The sequence below is a fragment of the Geotrypetes seraphini genome, chromosome 19, assembly GCF_902459505.1.
Source record: "Geotrypetes seraphini chromosome 19, aGeoSer1.1, whole genome shotgun sequence".
In the NCBI taxonomy this organism is placed as follows: Eukaryota; Metazoa; Chordata; class Amphibia; order Gymnophiona; family Dermophiidae; genus Geotrypetes; species Geotrypetes seraphini.
Window position 1 is genome coordinate 22687231 of NC_047102.1, and position 19424 is coordinate 22706654.

General features: G+C 42.1%; 1 protein-coding gene across 1 annotated transcript in view; it reads right to left on the reverse strand.

Moving 5' to 3' along the window:
• Positions 1–19424, reverse strand: part of LOC117352352 (receptor-type tyrosine-protein phosphatase beta-like) — a 450002-nt gene that overhangs the window by 230978 nt on the left and 199600 nt on the right. The window contains exons 4-8 of the mRNA XM_033928784.1: positions 16751–17020; positions 15572–15829; positions 13285–13548; positions 9869–10126; positions 437–700 (exon numbers count right to left, since the gene is read on the reverse strand). Of these exons, the coding sequence (XP_033784675.1) occupies positions 437–700; positions 9869–10126; positions 13285–13548; positions 15572–15829; positions 16751–17020 (1314 nt within the window). The remainder of the gene's footprint in view (positions 1–436; positions 701–9868; positions 10127–13284; positions 13549–15571; positions 15830–16750; positions 17021–19424) is intronic.

Below are 19424 nucleotides of genomic sequence, written 5' to 3' on the forward strand. Positions count from 1 at the left end.
CCGACTAACTATTCTCAGCTCCCTCCCGCCTCCCCACTTAGTATAAATAGTACCATTAAAAGATCTGATGGTACAGCCATTCAGACACCGGCTCTGCATATGGTAGGAGCTTAAAAAAAGATCACTCCTGACTTGGTTTACCGCTGGACCACCAGGGATATTAATGATACTATTTATACTAATTGGGGATGTGGGAGGGAGGTGAAAATTGTTAGAGTCAGCCAGGACAGGATGCAATCCTCCTGTCCCGGCCCACCACTGGACTACCAGGTCTTACAACAGGCCTGGTGGAGGCTTGCAACAAGTCAAGGAGGGGGGGCAGGTGGGTGCTGACCCAAACATAAACTGAACCCCCATTTTGGGGCCATTTCTTTACCCAAAAATCTCAGTTTGTGTTTGAGTATATACAGTAATTGTATAATAAGAAATCCCTTACTTGTGTAGAAAGACTTGCTCTCAGGTAAACTCTGATATCCAAAAGCCCCAATGGTCACTACTGTTACTGTGAATTTTGTTCCAGCTGTAAGACCTGTCAGGTTCACAGAAGTATCATTGCGATGCAGAGAATATCCTGATGAAGGTTTATAGGTAATATTAAAATAATATTCTCCTCTGCTCATATTTTCAGGTTCACTCCAGTTAAGAAACATATTGTTAGTTCCCACCTCTACCAAATTTAAAGTGCCTGGTTTAGAAGGATCTGTTAAAATAAGGAAGGAAATCGCAGATATTTGTTTTATTAATGAGTATATATAGCCAGTTAGTCCACAAATGTAATCTGTAGTGTATAACAAACTCAAACAGGAATACACAATAGAGAATAAAGGATAATGCATGATCAGAAAAAGTATGCTGACTATACAAATTATATGGTAATTGTATTAATCTACTGTTTGTCTTAATCACAGCCATGGAATGTGAAGAGCTCAATAAAATTTCATGGAAAAATCTTTTACATTTCACCTAGAGCTCCCATCAAGCATCTAATAAATTTAAACAATTTACAATAAATATCTAAGATAAATTTTTTTAAAAAGCACCTAACAAGGGATATTCATACTTTTCAGGCAACCTGATAGTCAAATACAAACCACCTGATTTTCTATAAATGGCGCCTAACTTGTAAGTGCCGACTGGTGCAGTTGTCAATTAACCGTGCGGCACCTAAGCGGGCGTAGTCATCACTAGGTGTCCTAGTGGTAGGCGCCATTAATCCAGGGTCTTCCTGGCCTAATTTCCTGGCAACTAACACAGACACCTAGCGACGCCTAAGCTAACCATGCCTTTTCTCTGCCCCCTAACCACTTTTCAGGTAGGTGCCTTGACTAAGGTGTCGCTAGGGGCCACACAGTGTTTCACACAAAATTTAAATTAATTGTTTTGAAAAATTATTTTTAATGGTATGGTTAATTACTATCCCAATTAAACAAATTAAACCAATTAAGTTTTGTGCAGAATTCAGTTAGGCGTCACTAGGTGTTTCCAATTAGTGCATCTAACCTAGAATCCATTTATAGAATGTCTCCCTTTTTGCTTGAATATTTATTTCTTGGGATTTATTAACTTTTATGAAGAGATTCACCCAAGGTGTTATATGCAGGTTAGGTAAGTTAAATAACCACATATGAATGTATAAAGGATGACTTTGATTCTGTACAGCACTGCGTATGTCTGGTAGCACTATAGAAATAAATAAAAGAGGTAGGAGGTAGCATGATACTTGTATAAGTACATTATTGAAAATTATGTTTGAGGTTGGCACGTGGGATCTCTCAGAGAGAGAAAGAGATAATGGTGGACTTCCGGTTGGCGTCTGAGCGATATGGCCGTGTGAGTTTGGGGCTCTCTCCTCCATTCACGGTTTTCCGATCTAAGACTGTCATTTCTCACGCTTATCTTATATTTGCGATCCTAATTTACACTACTGAACGCTTTGAATTTACTACTATGGCGACGAAAAAGGACAAGACGGATCCACAACCGGCTAATAAAAGGCTAAAATCGGCGCCTCCATCCCCGGAAAAGGCGGGTGGATCTGAAAAGCTTGATGCGGATGAGAATCCCATATTAAAAGAGCTGAGGAGTATTAAATCGCTCATGAAAACGCATTTAGACATCTCAAAGGATATGCGAACCGAATTATAAACCATACATGCACAAATTGCCTCGTCTCAGCAGCAATTTGATCAGATGTCCCTTCGCATGGCCGCCATGGAAAAAGACGCGCCAATCATAGATACAAATGCTGCAGCCATATTGAAACTCACCAACGATCTTGAAGACCTATCGAACCGCAGCCGTAGATGCAATTTACGCATTTTAGGGATGCCGGAGGGGGCTGAAGGAAATGATATTCTGACTTTCATTACTGCGTGGCTACCGAAGTTTCTGGATTTGGAATTCTCACCTGCACTCGAGATTGAACGCGCCCATCGATCACCCTGCAAGCCGCTACAAGGAAATGGCCCTCCCAGACCTATAGTGGTCAAAGTCCTAAGATTTCAACACGCGCTACAAGTCCTAACTGCCACTAAAGGGAGGGCTTCCATGCTCCACCAAGGCCGTAAGATTATTATAGTCCCGGATCTGGCACCCGCCACTGCAGCAAAACGTAAAGCGTTTTTAGCTTTGCGCCAGGACCTTAAAGACATCGGTGCTCAGTATGGCCTCTTTTATCCTGCTCGGTTTTGGGTAACTCATCACAATGAAACCGTCAACTACATTGATCCTGATCTACGTCGCTGGATTCAACAAACCAAAATGGGTTAATCACGCTCCGGATGAAACGCCATGTGCTCCGCTTCTGCTACCGAGCCTGTTATTATCAAGACTGCTATATCTTATTTCTCATCCCTTTCCAGAAGTGCTGGACTCTGAATATGCCTCGCTCAAAATCGTTTTTAGGTCCTATGCTCTTCCTTGAACTTACATAAAATGTCCCTGTTTGCTATCTCTATTTACCTTTCAATTATATTTCTAATATTTATCTTTGGCTTTTTTCGTTACCCACGATAATCGTCTCATCCCCCTTTTATATTTACTTTTGTTTTCTTCCCTTTACTTCTCAGTCTGTTCCTCCGTATATCCCTTTGTATTTTATGGTACCTTATCCTCTATGTCGTATTGCATATTTCATTATGTCTTTCGTTGTACTTCTCCTTCCACTGTCTCATGAATACCGTTTCCCTTTTTATCCACGTAGCTACTCTTTTTCTTGACTCTTTTTCTCTATCCTTCTTTTTATTGATTTTGCTAATAATTGATATGATTTACTCAGATTTGCTTCATCTTCATACTCCTCCTTATATACTCCTCTGTCCTTATCCCAGCAGACTTCTTACCCAAGTATATATCATCACCTCTTCTAATACTATATTTAGGCTCTAATGTATATTATCTTTGCACATTCATTTCTCTATGTCCCTATATTCACACCTTATTATTTCCATGACGTTTGTTCATTAACCACCAGATGTTTGACCTCTCCCTACTATATATCTATTAAATACTCATTTTTATCTAATTTTCATTTCATTATTTCATATATTAGTGTACTCTTAGCACTGTCCATTTATTATTTATACATAATATTGATCAATCTGCTTTATCTTTCATGCACAATGAACTTTCTTATTCTTTTTTGAATTGAATCTTTATTACTATGAATTCTCCTCAACTATATGGATCTCTCCTTACTCCTCTATATGAATTTTCTCATTTATGTCAGATAGTTAAATGAATTCACCTTTTCCTATCTGCTGACTGCATTAAATATTAAAAACAATCTATTATATTTATATATTTATTTAGACACTCATTTCTCTGTACATTTATAAATTATGAAAGCTATTTTATTATGCCTCTTGTTTTATCGATTTTATGAATTCTTGTGCATCCTCTTGCTCTTAATCTATATAACTATGAATTCACACCACTTTTTCCTTTATTTGACTTTTCTCATATATGTCTGATAGTTATATGAATTTCCTTTCTTTCTGTCTGCCGCTTTCATCAATTAATGAAAACAATTTATTTTATTTATATATTTATTTAGGCATGTATCTCTATGTACGGTCATAAATTATGAAAACTGTTTTATTATACCTCTTGTTTTATTAGCTCTATGAATTCCTTCATATCAATGGATGTCATCTTGATGATTAATTTTGCAAATGTTGATTTATATTATATAACTAATTTTTTCCTCCTATGAAAATGATATATGAATTGGCTTTGTTCAGCTTTATACTACCTTCACGCATCACATTAATTTCTCCTCGTCCTCCCTTGATATATTAGTTATTTGTACTCCTAATACTGATTCCTATCTGATTTCTGTCTTAAAATTTTTATATTGATTTATATTAATTACTATCTCCATGAATGTCCAACGACATAATACTGATACATGTGTCTCATCAGATTTGGTTATTGCCTTTCCCATGTATTCTCTCAATATCTTTAGTGATGACTTCAGCTATATCGCATAATATTTTATATCTTTAATACTATTATAGCTCTTCTGTAATTAACTGGCACTTTTAGGAGCTCTTTGTTATGTTATTCTGTTTGCCTTGTTCAATACTTTTATTGTTGAATGCTTTGTTATTTCCTTTTATAAGGAACCTCAGACTTTAACATGTTTACACTTGTTATAGCACGATGTGACATTAATAACCTCTCTTGCGGTTATCTTCTCAATAAGAAACTGTCCTACACTGACTTTCCAATACTACTACTCTGGAGATCTGTCCTCTTTGCTCCTTGGTCTTACACTCAACGAACTGGTTGGTCTATTAATCTCCTACTTCTCCTGGAGAGAACTCTTATATCTTTTCATCATACTTCTTGATATGTCTCCTTTCTTTCTCTTCCTTTCTTCGGGCGGGGCGAGTGGCCCATATCATATAAGAAATTTCTCTTTCTATCCTATCCATACATATGACGTCCCTTAAATTTGCTTCATGGAATATCAACGGAATTAATCAAGCTCTTAAATGCAAAAAAATTATGGACTATCTTACATTAAAAACTATGATATTCTATTATTACAAGAAACACATCTTAACTCTAGAGAATGTTCCACTCTTAAAATCACATTTATACTCTCCAGCTAAGCATAAAAAACGTGGCGTTTCCATACTTTTCAAAAATTCTACTAATGCTCAAGTTATATGTCAACTGGCGGACCTAGAAGGCAGATGGATAGCTGCGTCTGTCATGATAGGTTCTTTATCTATTTCCATTATTAATATTTATGCTCCAAACATTGACCTACCTTCTTTTATGACGTCATTACGGGAAACCCTTCTTGATCTTTCTGATCATCCCCTTATACTCGGTGGAGACTTCAATCTTCCTCTCCATGTCATCAAAGATCGACAATCTATCTCCTCGTATCGTACTTCTAAATCTTGGCTGGAACTTCAACATATTATCCAGGATATGGGTCTATGTGATCCTTGGAGACTTCTGCATCCTGAGGATCGAACTTTTACTTTTTTCTCTGCCCCTCACAAATCTTATTCTCGTATTGACTACTTTCTTATTTCTAAATCACTTTTACCTCTAATAAAAGCTTCAATTATCCATCCCATTATACTATCGGACCATGCTCCTATAGTATTACATATCGAAATACAGTCCATCAGTCCTAAACGGCATTGGCGGTTAAACACCTCCTTAATTTCAGATGATTCCTTCACAGACAAAATTCGATTGGGAAGCTTTTAAAGTAAGCCTTAGAGGTGAGATCTTAAGCTTTGTCTCTTGGAAAAAGAAGGTCGACTCAGCCACACTATCCGCTCTGGAACAAGACATTTCTGCTCTCGAGTCCCAGCATAGCCAATCTCCCTCTTCATATCCCCCTCCGGAGTTAATACGTAAAAAAGCTGAATATAATACTCTCTCTCGTAATAAAGCTCAACAAGACTTTTTACTTTCTAAGTCCGGTACTTATATTCACGCTAACAAATCTAGTCGATATCTAGCCCGTTATCTGGCTAACCGAAAGCAACGATCTAAAATTGCGGCCATTGTTACAGATGATGGGGTTTCTATTACTGATGATTCCTCTATATCTCAATTATTTGCAAGCTTCTATGAGAAACTATATACTTCTTCCTCATCTTCCTCTTCCCCTTCGATTTCAGCGTTTTATAACGATCTTCCTCACCCTTCTTTACCTCCTGTACTCTCCAAGTCTCTAGATGAACCTGTTTCAGATATGAAATTCTAACTGCGATCCAATCATTAGCATCTCATAAATCTCCAGGACCAGATGGATTTCCTATTGAATTCTATAAAACGTTTTCTACTGACCTTATACCTTTTTTGAAGTTACTCTATGATTATCTATTCTCCAACCCAAATGATCAAGGCTCCTTTGCTGAGGCACATATTATTGTTTTACCCAAACCCGGCAGAGATGACACTAAGGTATCGAATTACAGACCTATTTCTCTTCTTAATACTGATTGCAAAATTCTAGCTAAAATTCTCTCTTCTAGATTAGATAAGGTACTAGGTCTCTTAATCCATCCCGGTCAAGTCGGATTTATGAAAAACCATTTTATAGGAGATAATGCACGTACTTTTAATGACGTTATTGATATTGCCCACACCTCCAACTCCCCAATGATAGCTATATCACTAGACGCAGAAAAAGCGTTTGATATGGTGGCATGGGACCATCTCTTCAATACTCTTCAATGGTTTGGTTGTGGCCCCTCCTTTATACAATGGATTCGTCTATTTTACACTAAACCCTTCTCCAGATTGCGCATTAATGACTCTCTCTCTACACCTATCTTTTTACATAGAGGTACTAGACAGGGATGCCCTCTTTCCCCCCTTCTGTTTAATTTAGCTCTTGAACCTCTCCTCATAACTATTCGCCAACATAATACTATAACTGGTATACAAATAGGCCCTATGCAAATTAAGTCTCTGGCTTATGCTGACGATCTACTTATATTCCTTACCAACCCAGCTTCATCTATACCTTCATTACTTCAAACAGTCTCTGCCTTTTCAGCTCACTCTGGATACCGAATCAATTGGGATAAATCGGAAATTATGCCATTAAATGATATTACTTCATTATCGGACTGTGGCCCTCACTCTTTTCGCTGGAACTCATCTTCCTTAAAATACCTCGGAACTCTTTTTCACTACGATAAAGACACCATGATGTCTCTTAACCTTGATAACATCATCACCAAAATGGATTCTCTTCTGAGCCGATGGTCCCCTCTCTCTTTATCATGGTGGGGTTGGTTAGAGGCTATTAAGATGACCATATCTCCCATTGTTAATTACTATCTATCTATGCTCCCCAAGTTGGCTCCTAAAGCCTTTTATAAATTACTTGAACGTAAACTGTCTGAATATCTATGGAACAAAAAGCCTCCTCGAATTGCTCTTCATATCCTTAAATCATCTAAGGCTGATGGTGGGTTGGGCTTTCCTGACTTTTTCCTATATCACATGGCAGCTTTTCTTCGTTATAGCTCATACTGGCTCCATTCTACTGACTTAAATGATCAACATACTTCATGGTTGTCTATTGAGAAGTTTTTAGCTCAACCGATTCCACTTTCGTGCTTGCCATATACCCCCATCCATCTTATCTCTACCCTCTCAGATACCATTGATGCCACTATCAAGGCTATACACTATTTTGATTCTTTCTCTCATCATAATCACTGGCATTCCTTTGCATCCCCATTGTGGTACAACTCCAATATTCTGATTGCCAACTGTCATCTTCACTGGCGTACTTGGATGGATCGAGGCATTTGGTCCATAGAACACGTCATGGATAAAAACAATCTTCTCTCCTTTTCTCAGCTTATTGATAAGTATGCTCTCCCTACCACTGAATGCTTCCGATGGATCCAACTATCTCATTGCCTAAAGAAATGTTCTCCATCTATTACAAAGTATACTCAATCTTCCGTTTTATTATTCACATCTCAATTAAGTGTTGACATGGGCCATTCCATTTCCCGTTTCTATAAAGAAATGAGATCTCACAGCTTTCCTAGATCCAAAAAATCTACTGAAATATGGTCTACAAACGCATCTTGGAGTGGAACGGACAAGGACTGAGATCATTACTTTACAAAAATCCTTCGACCTACTGCTTCTTCGAGCTTGTCTTAGTCCTTGTACTTTCTATCTTATAAGATCTATTGGACTCCGTACAAAATGTTTCGTGCGGGTCTTCGTGAATCGAACCTCTGTTGGCATTGTCTGACATTGGAGACCTTCATCATATGATCTTCGCATGTCCCCTTATCTCCAATTTTTGGTCACTTGTCTGGCGTGTTATACAACGCATCTTACCGATCCGTTCCACTTTTACCATGGATATTCTCCTTTTCAGAGCATTGGCTTTAGATGATGTCCTCTCCCCACATCAACAATCACTGTTGAATATTTTGATTGCTCTTACTATACAAACGATTCTACACAATTGGAAATCCGCCGATTCTCTTAATCTCACCTTTTGGTGGAATACAATACTTTTAATTCATTCGTATGAATTGAAAGCAGCTGAACGCTCTGGTAGACAATCTACTATTTCCAAAATCTGGGACCCTATTCGATCCTTCTCTTTTTAACCGCTGACATCTCCTTCTTGCCTACTCATCTTGCTTTGCTCCTTACTATTATATCTTATCATCTATATAATATGGTTGGGTCATTCGTCCAGCTCCGAACTTTCTTCTCTTTTCTCCTCGCCTACTGGTACTAATCTTCTCTTTACTTTGTGTACAATCAACAGTATGTCTCTCTCTTTTCTTCCTGATCTTCCTTCTTCTCCCCAGGTTATATGCATGTCCATGTCATGATGGCAGGACACTTAGTTTTTCATATATTATTATTCCTACCCAACTATATGTATTCTCAATGCTCCTTGTCTTTGTCGGCATGGTATTGTTCATGATATCTTTTTCTTTTATTGCTTTTTGTTATGATTTGTTGAAAATATAATAAAACAATTTGAACTCAAAAAAAAAAAAGAAAGAGATAATGGGCAGACTAGATGGGCCATTTGGCCTTTATCTGCCATCATGTTTCTAATATATGCTTTTCAACATTTCTGAAACAAACTGGTAAGCCAATATCAATGTTTCTCAAGTCAGTGCTGGAGTATCACCCCCCCCCCCTTACCAGTCAGGTTTTCAGATTTGCATATAACTGCCTCCATCCAAATCTGAGTCATGCATATTCATCGCAGACATTCTGAAAATCTGACTGGCAAGGGGGTACTCCAGGACCAATTTGGGAAATACTGTCTATAAAGATGCCACCTGCCTCTGTCAATGCTCTGATTTAACTAAGGTACATAATGGAAGGAGGAAAGCATGACGTAGCGGTTAGAATTACAGCCTCAGCACCCTGAGGTTGTGGGTTCACACTCCATGCTGTTCCATGTGACCCTGGGCAAATCACTTAATCCTCCACTACTCCAGGTACTTTAGACAGACTGTGAGACCGTCCACCGGGACAGATAGGGAAAATAAACCTCTTTACGTGTGGTTGTACAACTACATCCCTTTCCTGTTTTCATCGGTGTAAATACTGAGCCATAGAAATGTGCATTCATTTGAGATGTTCCCAAGTTGTTTCAGCCCAAAATGACAAGAAACAAACCTGCATGCACGTACCACTGAAAAATGGTATGCATTCTTCAGAACTAGTGCACTCTTTCCAGGGCACTACCTCCATGAAACAAAATAATCTACACAAAAACACCTAGAAACAGCATGGAAAAACAAAATGAACATTGTTGTCCTGTACAATCCTATTGAAGTGAACATTGAGATTTAATGGGTAAATATATAAAAGGTTAACTTACAAGTTGCACAGAACACTAGATCCGACCGTTGTCTGTGATCACCACTGACAGTTGTTATTGTGATGCTGTAATTTCTGTCAGGGAGCAAGTTCGTAAATGTCACAGATGTGCTGTTCTGGGTGAAGTTTACAGCACCTTGAAGGTCAATTACATAGTATTCCACATTGCCAGATGGTTTAGTCCAGGAGACTTGCAGAGAGTTTGTGGAGATATTTGGGGCAATAACTGTTATGTTACTAGTAGGTATTTTTTCAGGTTCTGAGGAATAGCAGAAAAGTCCAGGTTAAATGTACCACATTTTAAGATATCACTAGTACCTTAACAGATCATGCCTTAGTGTGTGCAGTATCAACAGTGCATCCAATTACTCTCAGACAACTTTCAGTCATCTGAATAACTGAGTCTATTCATCAATTATATTAAGTAAAACATAGTGAACCAAAATGCCCATAAAAAAGTAGAACTCATACTAAGCAAATAAGCCACCCAGGAACCTATCTATTCAAATAGTACTCTGAATTTACAGGGTTAATAATAAACCTAGAAGTCCTCTGCTGACAATGCTATTATTACCCAGTATCTACTGTAACCATGATAGTTACTGCTACTTTCTCATACAGGGATAAAGGCACAATGGAACTTGAGAATGCAGGATCCAGAAGACATTTAAAGTAACACTGTCATGAATAATTACATTTTACAATACAGGCAGTCTCTAGTTTAAGAACACTCGACTTACGTAAAACTCGTACTTACGAACCGGGGTGCTGCCTCTCCCCTTCCTATGCCAATGTACCCTTTCTTCCTCCCTATAGACCTGTGAGTCTTATTTCGGTTCCTGGGAAGATGGTTGAAGCACTAATCAAGGACAGCATAGTACAACACCTGGAAAATAACGACCTGATGAGAGCCAGTCAACACGGCTTCAGGAAGGGGAAGTCATATTTGACGAATTTACTTCAATTTTTTGAGAAGGTGAACAAACAAATCGATAGCAGAGACCCGGTGGATATAATATACTTGGACTTCCAGAAAGCGTTCGATAAGGTTCCACATGCAAGGCTTCTGAGGAAACTACAAAGCCATGGAATAGAAGGGGACATACTAAGATGGATAGGCAAATGGCTGGAGAACAGATTGCAGAGGGTGAGCGTAAATGGGAAGTTCTCGGACTGGGAGAAGGTGACAAGTGTTGTGCCCCAGGCCTCGGTTATCGGGCCCATCTTATTCAATATCTTCATAAATGACCTGGAAGAGGGAACAACAAGCAATATTATCAAGTTTGCAGATGACACGAAACTAGGTCGGGCAGTTGGGACACAAAAGAACAGCGAAGAACTGCAGAAGGATTTGAACCAGCTGGAGAAATAGGCAGAAAAGTTTAATATAGAAATATGCAAAGTAATTTTATTTTTTTATTTATTTTTATTTATTCAATTTTTCTATACCGTTCTCCCAGGGGAGTTCAGAATGGTTTACATGAATTTATTCAGGTACTCAAGCATTTTTCCCTGTCTGTCCCGGCGGGCTCACAATCTACCTAATGTACCTGGGGCAATGGGGGGATTAAGTGACTTGCCCAGGGTCACAAGGGGCAGCGTGGGTTTGAACCCACAACCCCAGGGTGCTGAGGCTGTAGCTTTAACCACTGCGCCACACACTCCACCTGGGCAGGAAAAACAAGGAGCATGAATATAAAATGTTAGGTGTAACTTTGGGCAAGAGCGAACAAGAAAGAGACCTGGGGGTACTGATAGACAGGACCCTGAAGCCATCGGCTCAATGCCCAGCGGCGGCAAAGAAAGCAAACAGGATGTTGGGCATGATAAAGAAGGGGATCACGAGCAGATTGGCGGACGTCATAATGCCGCTTTACAGAGCGATGGTCATACCACACTTGGAATACTGTATCCAACACTGGTCTTCCTATCTAAAGAAGGATATAACCCTACTGGAGAGGGTACAGAGGAGGGCCACAAAACTAGTAAAAGGTATGGAGAATCTGAGCTACAAGGAACGACTCGGAAAACTGGGTTTGTTCACCCTCAAAAAGAGAAGACTGCGAGGAGATAAGATAGATACTTTTAAAATACTAAAAGGATTCAACAAACTAAAGCAAGAAACATCGATATTCACATTGTCAAATGTGACACGGACAAGAGGTCATGGAATGAAACTGAGGGGCATCAGGCCCGGGACAAATGTCAGGAAGTTCTGTTTCACACAGCGAATGGTGGATGCTTGGAATGCTCTCCCGGAGGAGGTTGTGAGGGAGACCACCATTCTGGGATTCAAAGGTAAATTGGATGCACACCTTATTGCAAATCACATTGAAGGATACGGGTTAACAAGGTCTTCATCAGGGAACACCAAGCTTAGCCTCCGTGTGTGCGGGTTGCCGGTCTAGATGGACCTAAGGTCTGATCCGGTGAAGGCATTTCTTATGTTGTTTCTGTCCCACCTCCTTCTTTCCGTGTTCCAACAAGCCCCTCGTCATGCCCCTCCGTTCCACGTCCCAAATTCGGCGGCTCGTGCATGTGACCCGCAGACCCAGAAAACTTCCCTCTGACTTAGGAGGGAAGGCTTACGCGTCAGCAGGCTGCATGGACGAGCTGTCAAGCGTGGCTTTGCAAAATCAGGAGATCATATGCCGGAGCCGCCGCTTGCGGCTTTCACAACAGAATGCAGCTGGGAAGAGGGAGCCGATAAGAAAGAGGTAAACGCGGGAGGCACAAAAGTGCTCTGCCCTGTCAAGCTCTTCAACCTGTCCTCCTCCCTCCCTGCCCTGCAAAGGTCAGCACCCAGTCTTCCCCCCTCCCTTTCAGCCTTTTCATTCTGTCCTTCCTCACTCCCTGCCAGGCTCTGCACCATTTCCCCCTCCCTCATAATGCCTAGCAGGCCTCCACCAGGCCTGCCATTAAAACTTGGTGGGCCAGCGGTGGACCGGGATATGAGGGAACCCTTCCATCTCCTGTCCCATCCGACTAACTATTCTCAGCTCCCTCCCGCCTCCCCACTTAGTATAAATAGTACCATTAAAAGATCTGATGGTACAGCCATTCAGACACCGGCTCTGCATATGGTAGGAGCTTAAAAAAAGATCACTCCTGACTTGGTTTACCGCTGGACCACCAGGGATATTAATGATACTATTTATACTAATTGGGGATGTGGGAGGGAGGTGAAAATTGTTAGAGTCAGCCAGGACAGGATGCAATCCTCCTGTCCCGGCCCACCACTGGACTACCAGGTCTTACAACAGGCCTGGTGGAGGCTTGCAACAAGTCAAGGAGGGGGGGCAGGTGGGTGCTGACCCAAACATAAACTGAACCCCCATTTTGGGGCCATTTCTTTACCCAAAAATCTCAGTTTGTGTTTGAGTATATACAGTAATTGTATAATAAGAAATCCCTTACTTGTGTAGAAAGACTTGCTCTCAGGTAAACTCTGATATCCAAAAGCCCCAATGGTCACTACTGTTACTGTGAATTTTGTTCCAGCTGTAAGACCTGTCAGGTTCACAGAAGTATCATTGCGATGCAGAGAATATCCTGATGAAGGTTTATAGGTAATATTAAAATAATATTCTCCTCTGCTCATATTTTCAGGTTCACTCCAATTAAGAAACATATTGTTAGTTCCCACCTCTACCAAATTTAAAGTGCCTGGTTTAGAAGGATCTGTTAAAATAAGGAAGGAAATCGCAGATATTTGTTTTATTAATGAGTATATATAGCCAGTTAGTCCACAAATGTAATCTGTAGTGTATAACAAACTCAAACAGGAATACACAATAGAGAATAAAGGATAATGCATGATCAGAAAAAGTATGCTGACTATACAAATTATATGGTAATTGTATTAATCTACTGTTTGTCTTAATCACAGCCATGGAATGTGAAGAGCTCAATAAAATTTCATGGAAAAATCTTTTACATTTCACCTAGAGCTCCCATCAAGCATCTAATAAATTTAAACAATTTACAATAAATATCTAAGATAAATTTTTTTAAAAAGCACCTAACAAGGGATATTCATACTTTTCAGGCAACCTGATAGTCAAATACAAACCACCTGATTTTCTATAAATGGCGCCTAACTTGTAAGTGCCGACTGGTGCAGTTGTCAATTAACCGTGCGGCACCTAAGCGGGCGTAGTCATCACTAGGTGTCCTAGTGGTAGGCGCCATGAATCCAGGGTCTTCCTGGCCTAATTTCCTGGCAACTAACACAGACACCTAGCGACGCCTAAGCTAACCATGCCTTTTCTCTGCCCCCTAACCACTTTTCAGGTAGGTGCCTTGACTAAGGTGTCGCTAGGGGCCACACAGTGTTTCACACAAAATTTAAATTAATTGTTTTGAAAAATTATTTTTAATGGTATGGTTAATTACTATCCCAATTAAACAAATTAAACCAATTAAGTTTTGTGCAGAATTCAGTTAGGCGTCACTAGGTGTTTCCAATTAGTGCATCTAACCTAGAATCCATTTATAGAATGTCTCCCTTTTTGCTTGAATATTTATTTCTTGGGATTTAATAACTTTTATGAAGAGATTCACCCAAGGTGTTATATGCAGGTTAGATAAGTTAAATAACCACATATGAACGTATAAAGGATGACTTTGATTCTGTACAGCACTGCGTATGTCTGGTAGCACTATAGAAATAAATAAAAGAGGTAGGAGGTAGCATGATACTTGTATAAGTACACTATTGAAAATTATGTTTGAGGTTGGCACGTGGGATCTCTTAGAGAGAGAAAGAGATAATGGTTACTGTGGATGGGCAGACTAGATGGGCCATTTGGCCTTTATCTGCCGTCATGTTTCTAACATATGCTTTTCAACATTTCTAAAACAAACTGGTAAGTCAATATCAATGTTTCTCAAGTCAGTACTGGAGTATCCCCCCCCCCCCCCCCTTACCAGTCAGGTTTTCAGATTTGCATATACTGCCTCCATCCAAATCTGAGTCATGCATATTCATCGCAGACATTCTGAAAATCTGACTGGCAAGGAGGTACTCCAGGACCAATTTGGGAAATACTGTCTATAAAGGTGCCACCTGCCTCTGTCAATGCTCTGAAATTTCTGTCTTTAGGCTGAAACCAAGCACATAGCGACAGCATATATGCACTTCTCAGTTGCAAAAATTGTAATGAGCAATGATTTAACTAAGGTACATAATGGAAGGAGGAAAGCATGACGTAGCGGTTAGAATTACAGCCTCAGCACCCTGAGGTTGTGGGTTCACACTCTATGCTGTTCCATGTGACCCTGGGCAAATCACTTAATCCTCCACTACTCCAGGTACTTTAGACAGACTGTGAGACCGTCCACCGGGACAGATAGGGAAAATAAACCTCTTTACGTGTGGTTGTACAACTACATCCCTTTCCTGTTTTCATCGGTGTAAATACTGAGCCATAGAAATGTGCATTCATTTGAGATGTGCATTTCCCAAGTTGTTTCAGCCCAAAATGACAAGAAACAAACCTGCATGCACGTACCACTAAAAAATGGTATGCATTCTTCAGAACTAGTGCACTCTTTCCAGGGCACTACCTCCATGAAACAAAATAATCTACACAAAAACACCCAGAAACAGCATGGAAAAACAAAATTAACATTGTTATCCTGTACAACCCTATAGAAGTGAACATTGAGATTTAATGGGTAAATATATAAAAGGTTAACTTACAAGTTGCACAGAACACTAGATCCGACCGTTGTCTGTGATCACCACTGACAGTTGTTATTGTGATGCTGTAATTTCTGTCAGGGAGCAAGTTCGTAAATGTCACAGATGTGCTGTTCTGGGTGAAGTTTACAGCACCTTGAAGGTCAATTACATAGTATTCCACATTGCCAGATGGTTTAGTCCAGGAGACTTGCAGAGAGTTTGTGGAGATATTTGGGGCAATAACTGTTATGTTACCAGTAGGTATTTTTTCAGGTTCTGAGGAATAGCAGAAAAGTCCAGGTTAAATGTACCACATTTTAAGATGTCACTAGTACCTTAACAGATCATGCCTTAGTGTGTGCAGTATCAACAGTGCATCCAATTACTCTCAGACAACTTTCAGTCATCTGAATAACCCGCCCCGACTCTCTTGCTCTCTGCTGCCCTTCCCCGCAATGCGAGCCCATTGTTTTAAAGCAGGGCTGCACTGCGGGGAAGGGTGGCAGAGAGCAGGAGAGTCGGGGTGGGATTTTTCCCCACAGACTCAATGGTTTAGCGGACGGAGAAGCAGGCTTGCTGCTTGAACACAGGAGGCAGGCAGGGTGGCAGAGAGTAGAGTTTTTTCAGGGCTTTAGGGCTGGTATTTCAGTGAGGGAGAAAGCAGGAAAGGAGTAAGCGACTGGTCCTCATCAGTCGCTTGGTTTCAGATCAGTCAGCCCAGTCGGTGTGACTGAAAAATGTTGGTGAATTGCTGCCTTCCTAGATTTGCATGCCATTTCCCTCAATTGCATGTGCGGATCAGATCAGGTGCGGATAGGATTGGCCAGAAGGTTAGTGAATCGGGTCAGGGTCGCAAACCGATCGGTACACAATCGATTTGCTTAGTGAATCTAGCCCTAAGTATAAATAATACCTTTAAAAGCCCTGGTGGTCCAGCCATTCAGATACCAGCTTTGTTTGGGGCAGGAGCGTATGAAGTTCACTCCTGCCCTGGTTCACTGCTGTACCACCAGGGATATTAAAAGGTACTATTTATAGTAATCGGGGGGGGGGGGGGGGGGAGTGGTAGGGAGGGAGGTGAGAATTATTAGAGTCAGCCAGGACAGGAGACATTCCTCCTGTTCTGGCCCATCATTGGACTACCAGGTCTTATGACAAACAATTAAAAAGAAATCATTATGAAGAGAAATCATTTACTTGTGTAGAAAGACTTGCTCTCAGGTAAACTGTGATATCCAAGAGCCCCAATTGTCACCACCATTACTGTGTAGTTTGTTCCAGCTGTAAGACCCGTCAGGTTGACAGAAGTACCAGTATTATTGAGGTGCAGAGAAGGCCCTGATGGAGGTTCATAGGTAATATTAAAAGAATATTCTCCTCTACTCATGTTTTCAGGTTCAGTCCAGTTAAGAGTCATGCTGTTAGTTTCCACCTCTACCAACTTTAAAGGACCCGGTTTAGAAGGAGCTGTCAAAACAAGAAATGAGAAATCACAAACATAAGCAGGATACATTCAGAAGAATTCCATGAAAAAGGTCTGATGAAGTCTTCAAAAAGTATATTGTTACAATTAATTAATGAAGTGTGATAATTGGATATATTCAAATTTAGAAACTATTGCAATCTACTTAAACATTAAAGATATTGACTAATTTATGCCATATGCTAAAAACAAGATGTGGGTACCATGCCGACATCATCTTTGGGGCCTTTTTCTGTGAGCCCTGAGACCGGGGTCGCGGCGAGAGTTAGCTCCGCCCACCCCCACCCGCGTCACAGGTTGCATCGGGCCCGGGCTCCCCCTTTAATTAGAAGGGAGCCAGGGCACGAGGCAAACCTCGGCAGCGTTTTTTGCTTGTTTCTCTTTTTTTCTTTCCTTACAGGAGCGAGGGGAAGGCAGGAAGAAGCAGCCAGAGCAGGCTGTTTAGACCGGGGTCGCAGCGAGAGTTAGCTCCGCCCACCCCCACCCGCGTCACAGGTTGCATCGGGCCGGGCTCTCCCTTTAATTAGAAGGGAGCCAGGGCACGAGGCAAACCTCGGCAGCGTTTTTTGCTTGTTTCTCTTTTTTTCTTTCCTTACAGGAGCGAGGGGAAGGCAGGAAGAAGCAGCCGGAGCAGGCTGTTTAGTCCGGGGTCACGGCGAGAGTTAGCTCCGCCCACCCCCACCCGCGTCACAGGTTGCATCGGGCCCGGGCTCCCCCTTTAATTAGAAGGGAGCCAGGGCACGAGGCAAACTTCGGCAGCGTTTTTTGCTTGTTTCTCTTTTTTTCTTTCCTTACAGGAGCGAGGGGAAGGCAGGAAGAAGCAGCCGGAGCAGGCTGTTTAGATCGGGGTCGCGGCGAGAGTTAGCTCCGCCCACCCCCACCCGCGTCACAGGTTGCATCGGGCCCGGGCTCCCCCTTTAATTAGAAGGGAGCCAATGGCGCCCAGCCGTTCGGTGCACGGCGAAAGCGAGCGGCAAAGGCGCTCGCCTTAGTGAGATTGCCTTTGCGTAGGAGCCTTGCGAGGGAGCCAGGAACGCCAAGTAATTCACTTTCTTTTCTCTTTTCTCTCTCTCTTACCCACAGCAGGAGCACACCAGCACTTCATGTGAGCGATGGAGGACCCAGGATCCCAGAGGTACTTTCCGGTATACTGCACAGAGTGTAATATGTATGACTACCTCCCCTTGGGAAGGCGGGAGTACATATGCAGTCGGTGTCAGGAACTGGAAAGCCTGAGGATGGAGGTCGGCAGATTGAGGGTCAGGGTCCAGGAACTGGAGGGACTAGAGGGACTGCGCAACACAGAGGAGACGAGCTGGTCAACCGAGGACACAGACGGAACAGGCCCCATTGTGGATCAGGTGAGGGACCTCGAGAGATTCATCGAGGAGGCCTATAGGAGGAAGGTGGAGGAACAGGACCAGCAGCTGCACAGACGGATGTTGGCAGACGAGACCCAGGATCCACAAGGTGACACCGGGGAAGGACCTAGCGGAGGAACCACGCAAGAGGAGGAGACCGTGACTCACCGGGACCCCGAGGGAGAGACACCGCACTACACCAAGGACACGGACCTGAGACAAAAGAGGTTGCTGAGGAAAGGGAAGTCTGCTATTGTGGTGGGAGACTCGATCTTGAGAGAGGTAGATAGTCACGTAGCTGGAGGAAGGGAGGACCGGCTAGTGACTTGTCTCCCGGGGTCCAAGACACGAGACGTCACTGATAGGATCGAGAGGATCCTGGACGGAGCAGAGACAGAGGAGACTGCGGTGATAATCCACGTCGGAACGAATGATGTGAGCCGGAAGAACTTCAGCATGGCCACACTGACTGACCAGTTCAGGGTCTTGGGACGAAAGCTGAAGCGGAGTACCCGGAGGATAGCATTCTCAGAGATCCTGCCTGTACCGAGAGCAGATGCAAAGAGGCAGGCAGACCTCCAGGCTGTGAATGCATGGTTGAGGAGATGGTGCCAGGAGGAGGGCTTCCACTTTGTGAGGAACTGGACGTCCTTCTGGGGAAAGAGTAAGCTCTACCGGCGGGACGGCCTGCACCTGAGCACAGCGGGAACTAGACTACTGGCAGCCAATGTGAGGAAGGAGATCGAGAGGGCTTTAAACTGAGGAGAGGGGGAAAGCCGACAGCTGATCTGATGTTGACGCTTCGGACAACAGTATCCAGAACAGATGCTGAACAGGCTGACTGCAAGGAGGAAGTAGAGAGACCGGTGGATCTTATGATCAGACAGCGAGGGAAACATCAGGTAAGGGGAGCTTGCTGGGAGGAGACTAAGGGGCATGGAGACACAAGGGGACTGGGTGGCACGAGGGCAAAAGCTGAGGGCAATATAGAGGTGCCACAAGGTGAGGGGGATCAAATGGAGGCTCA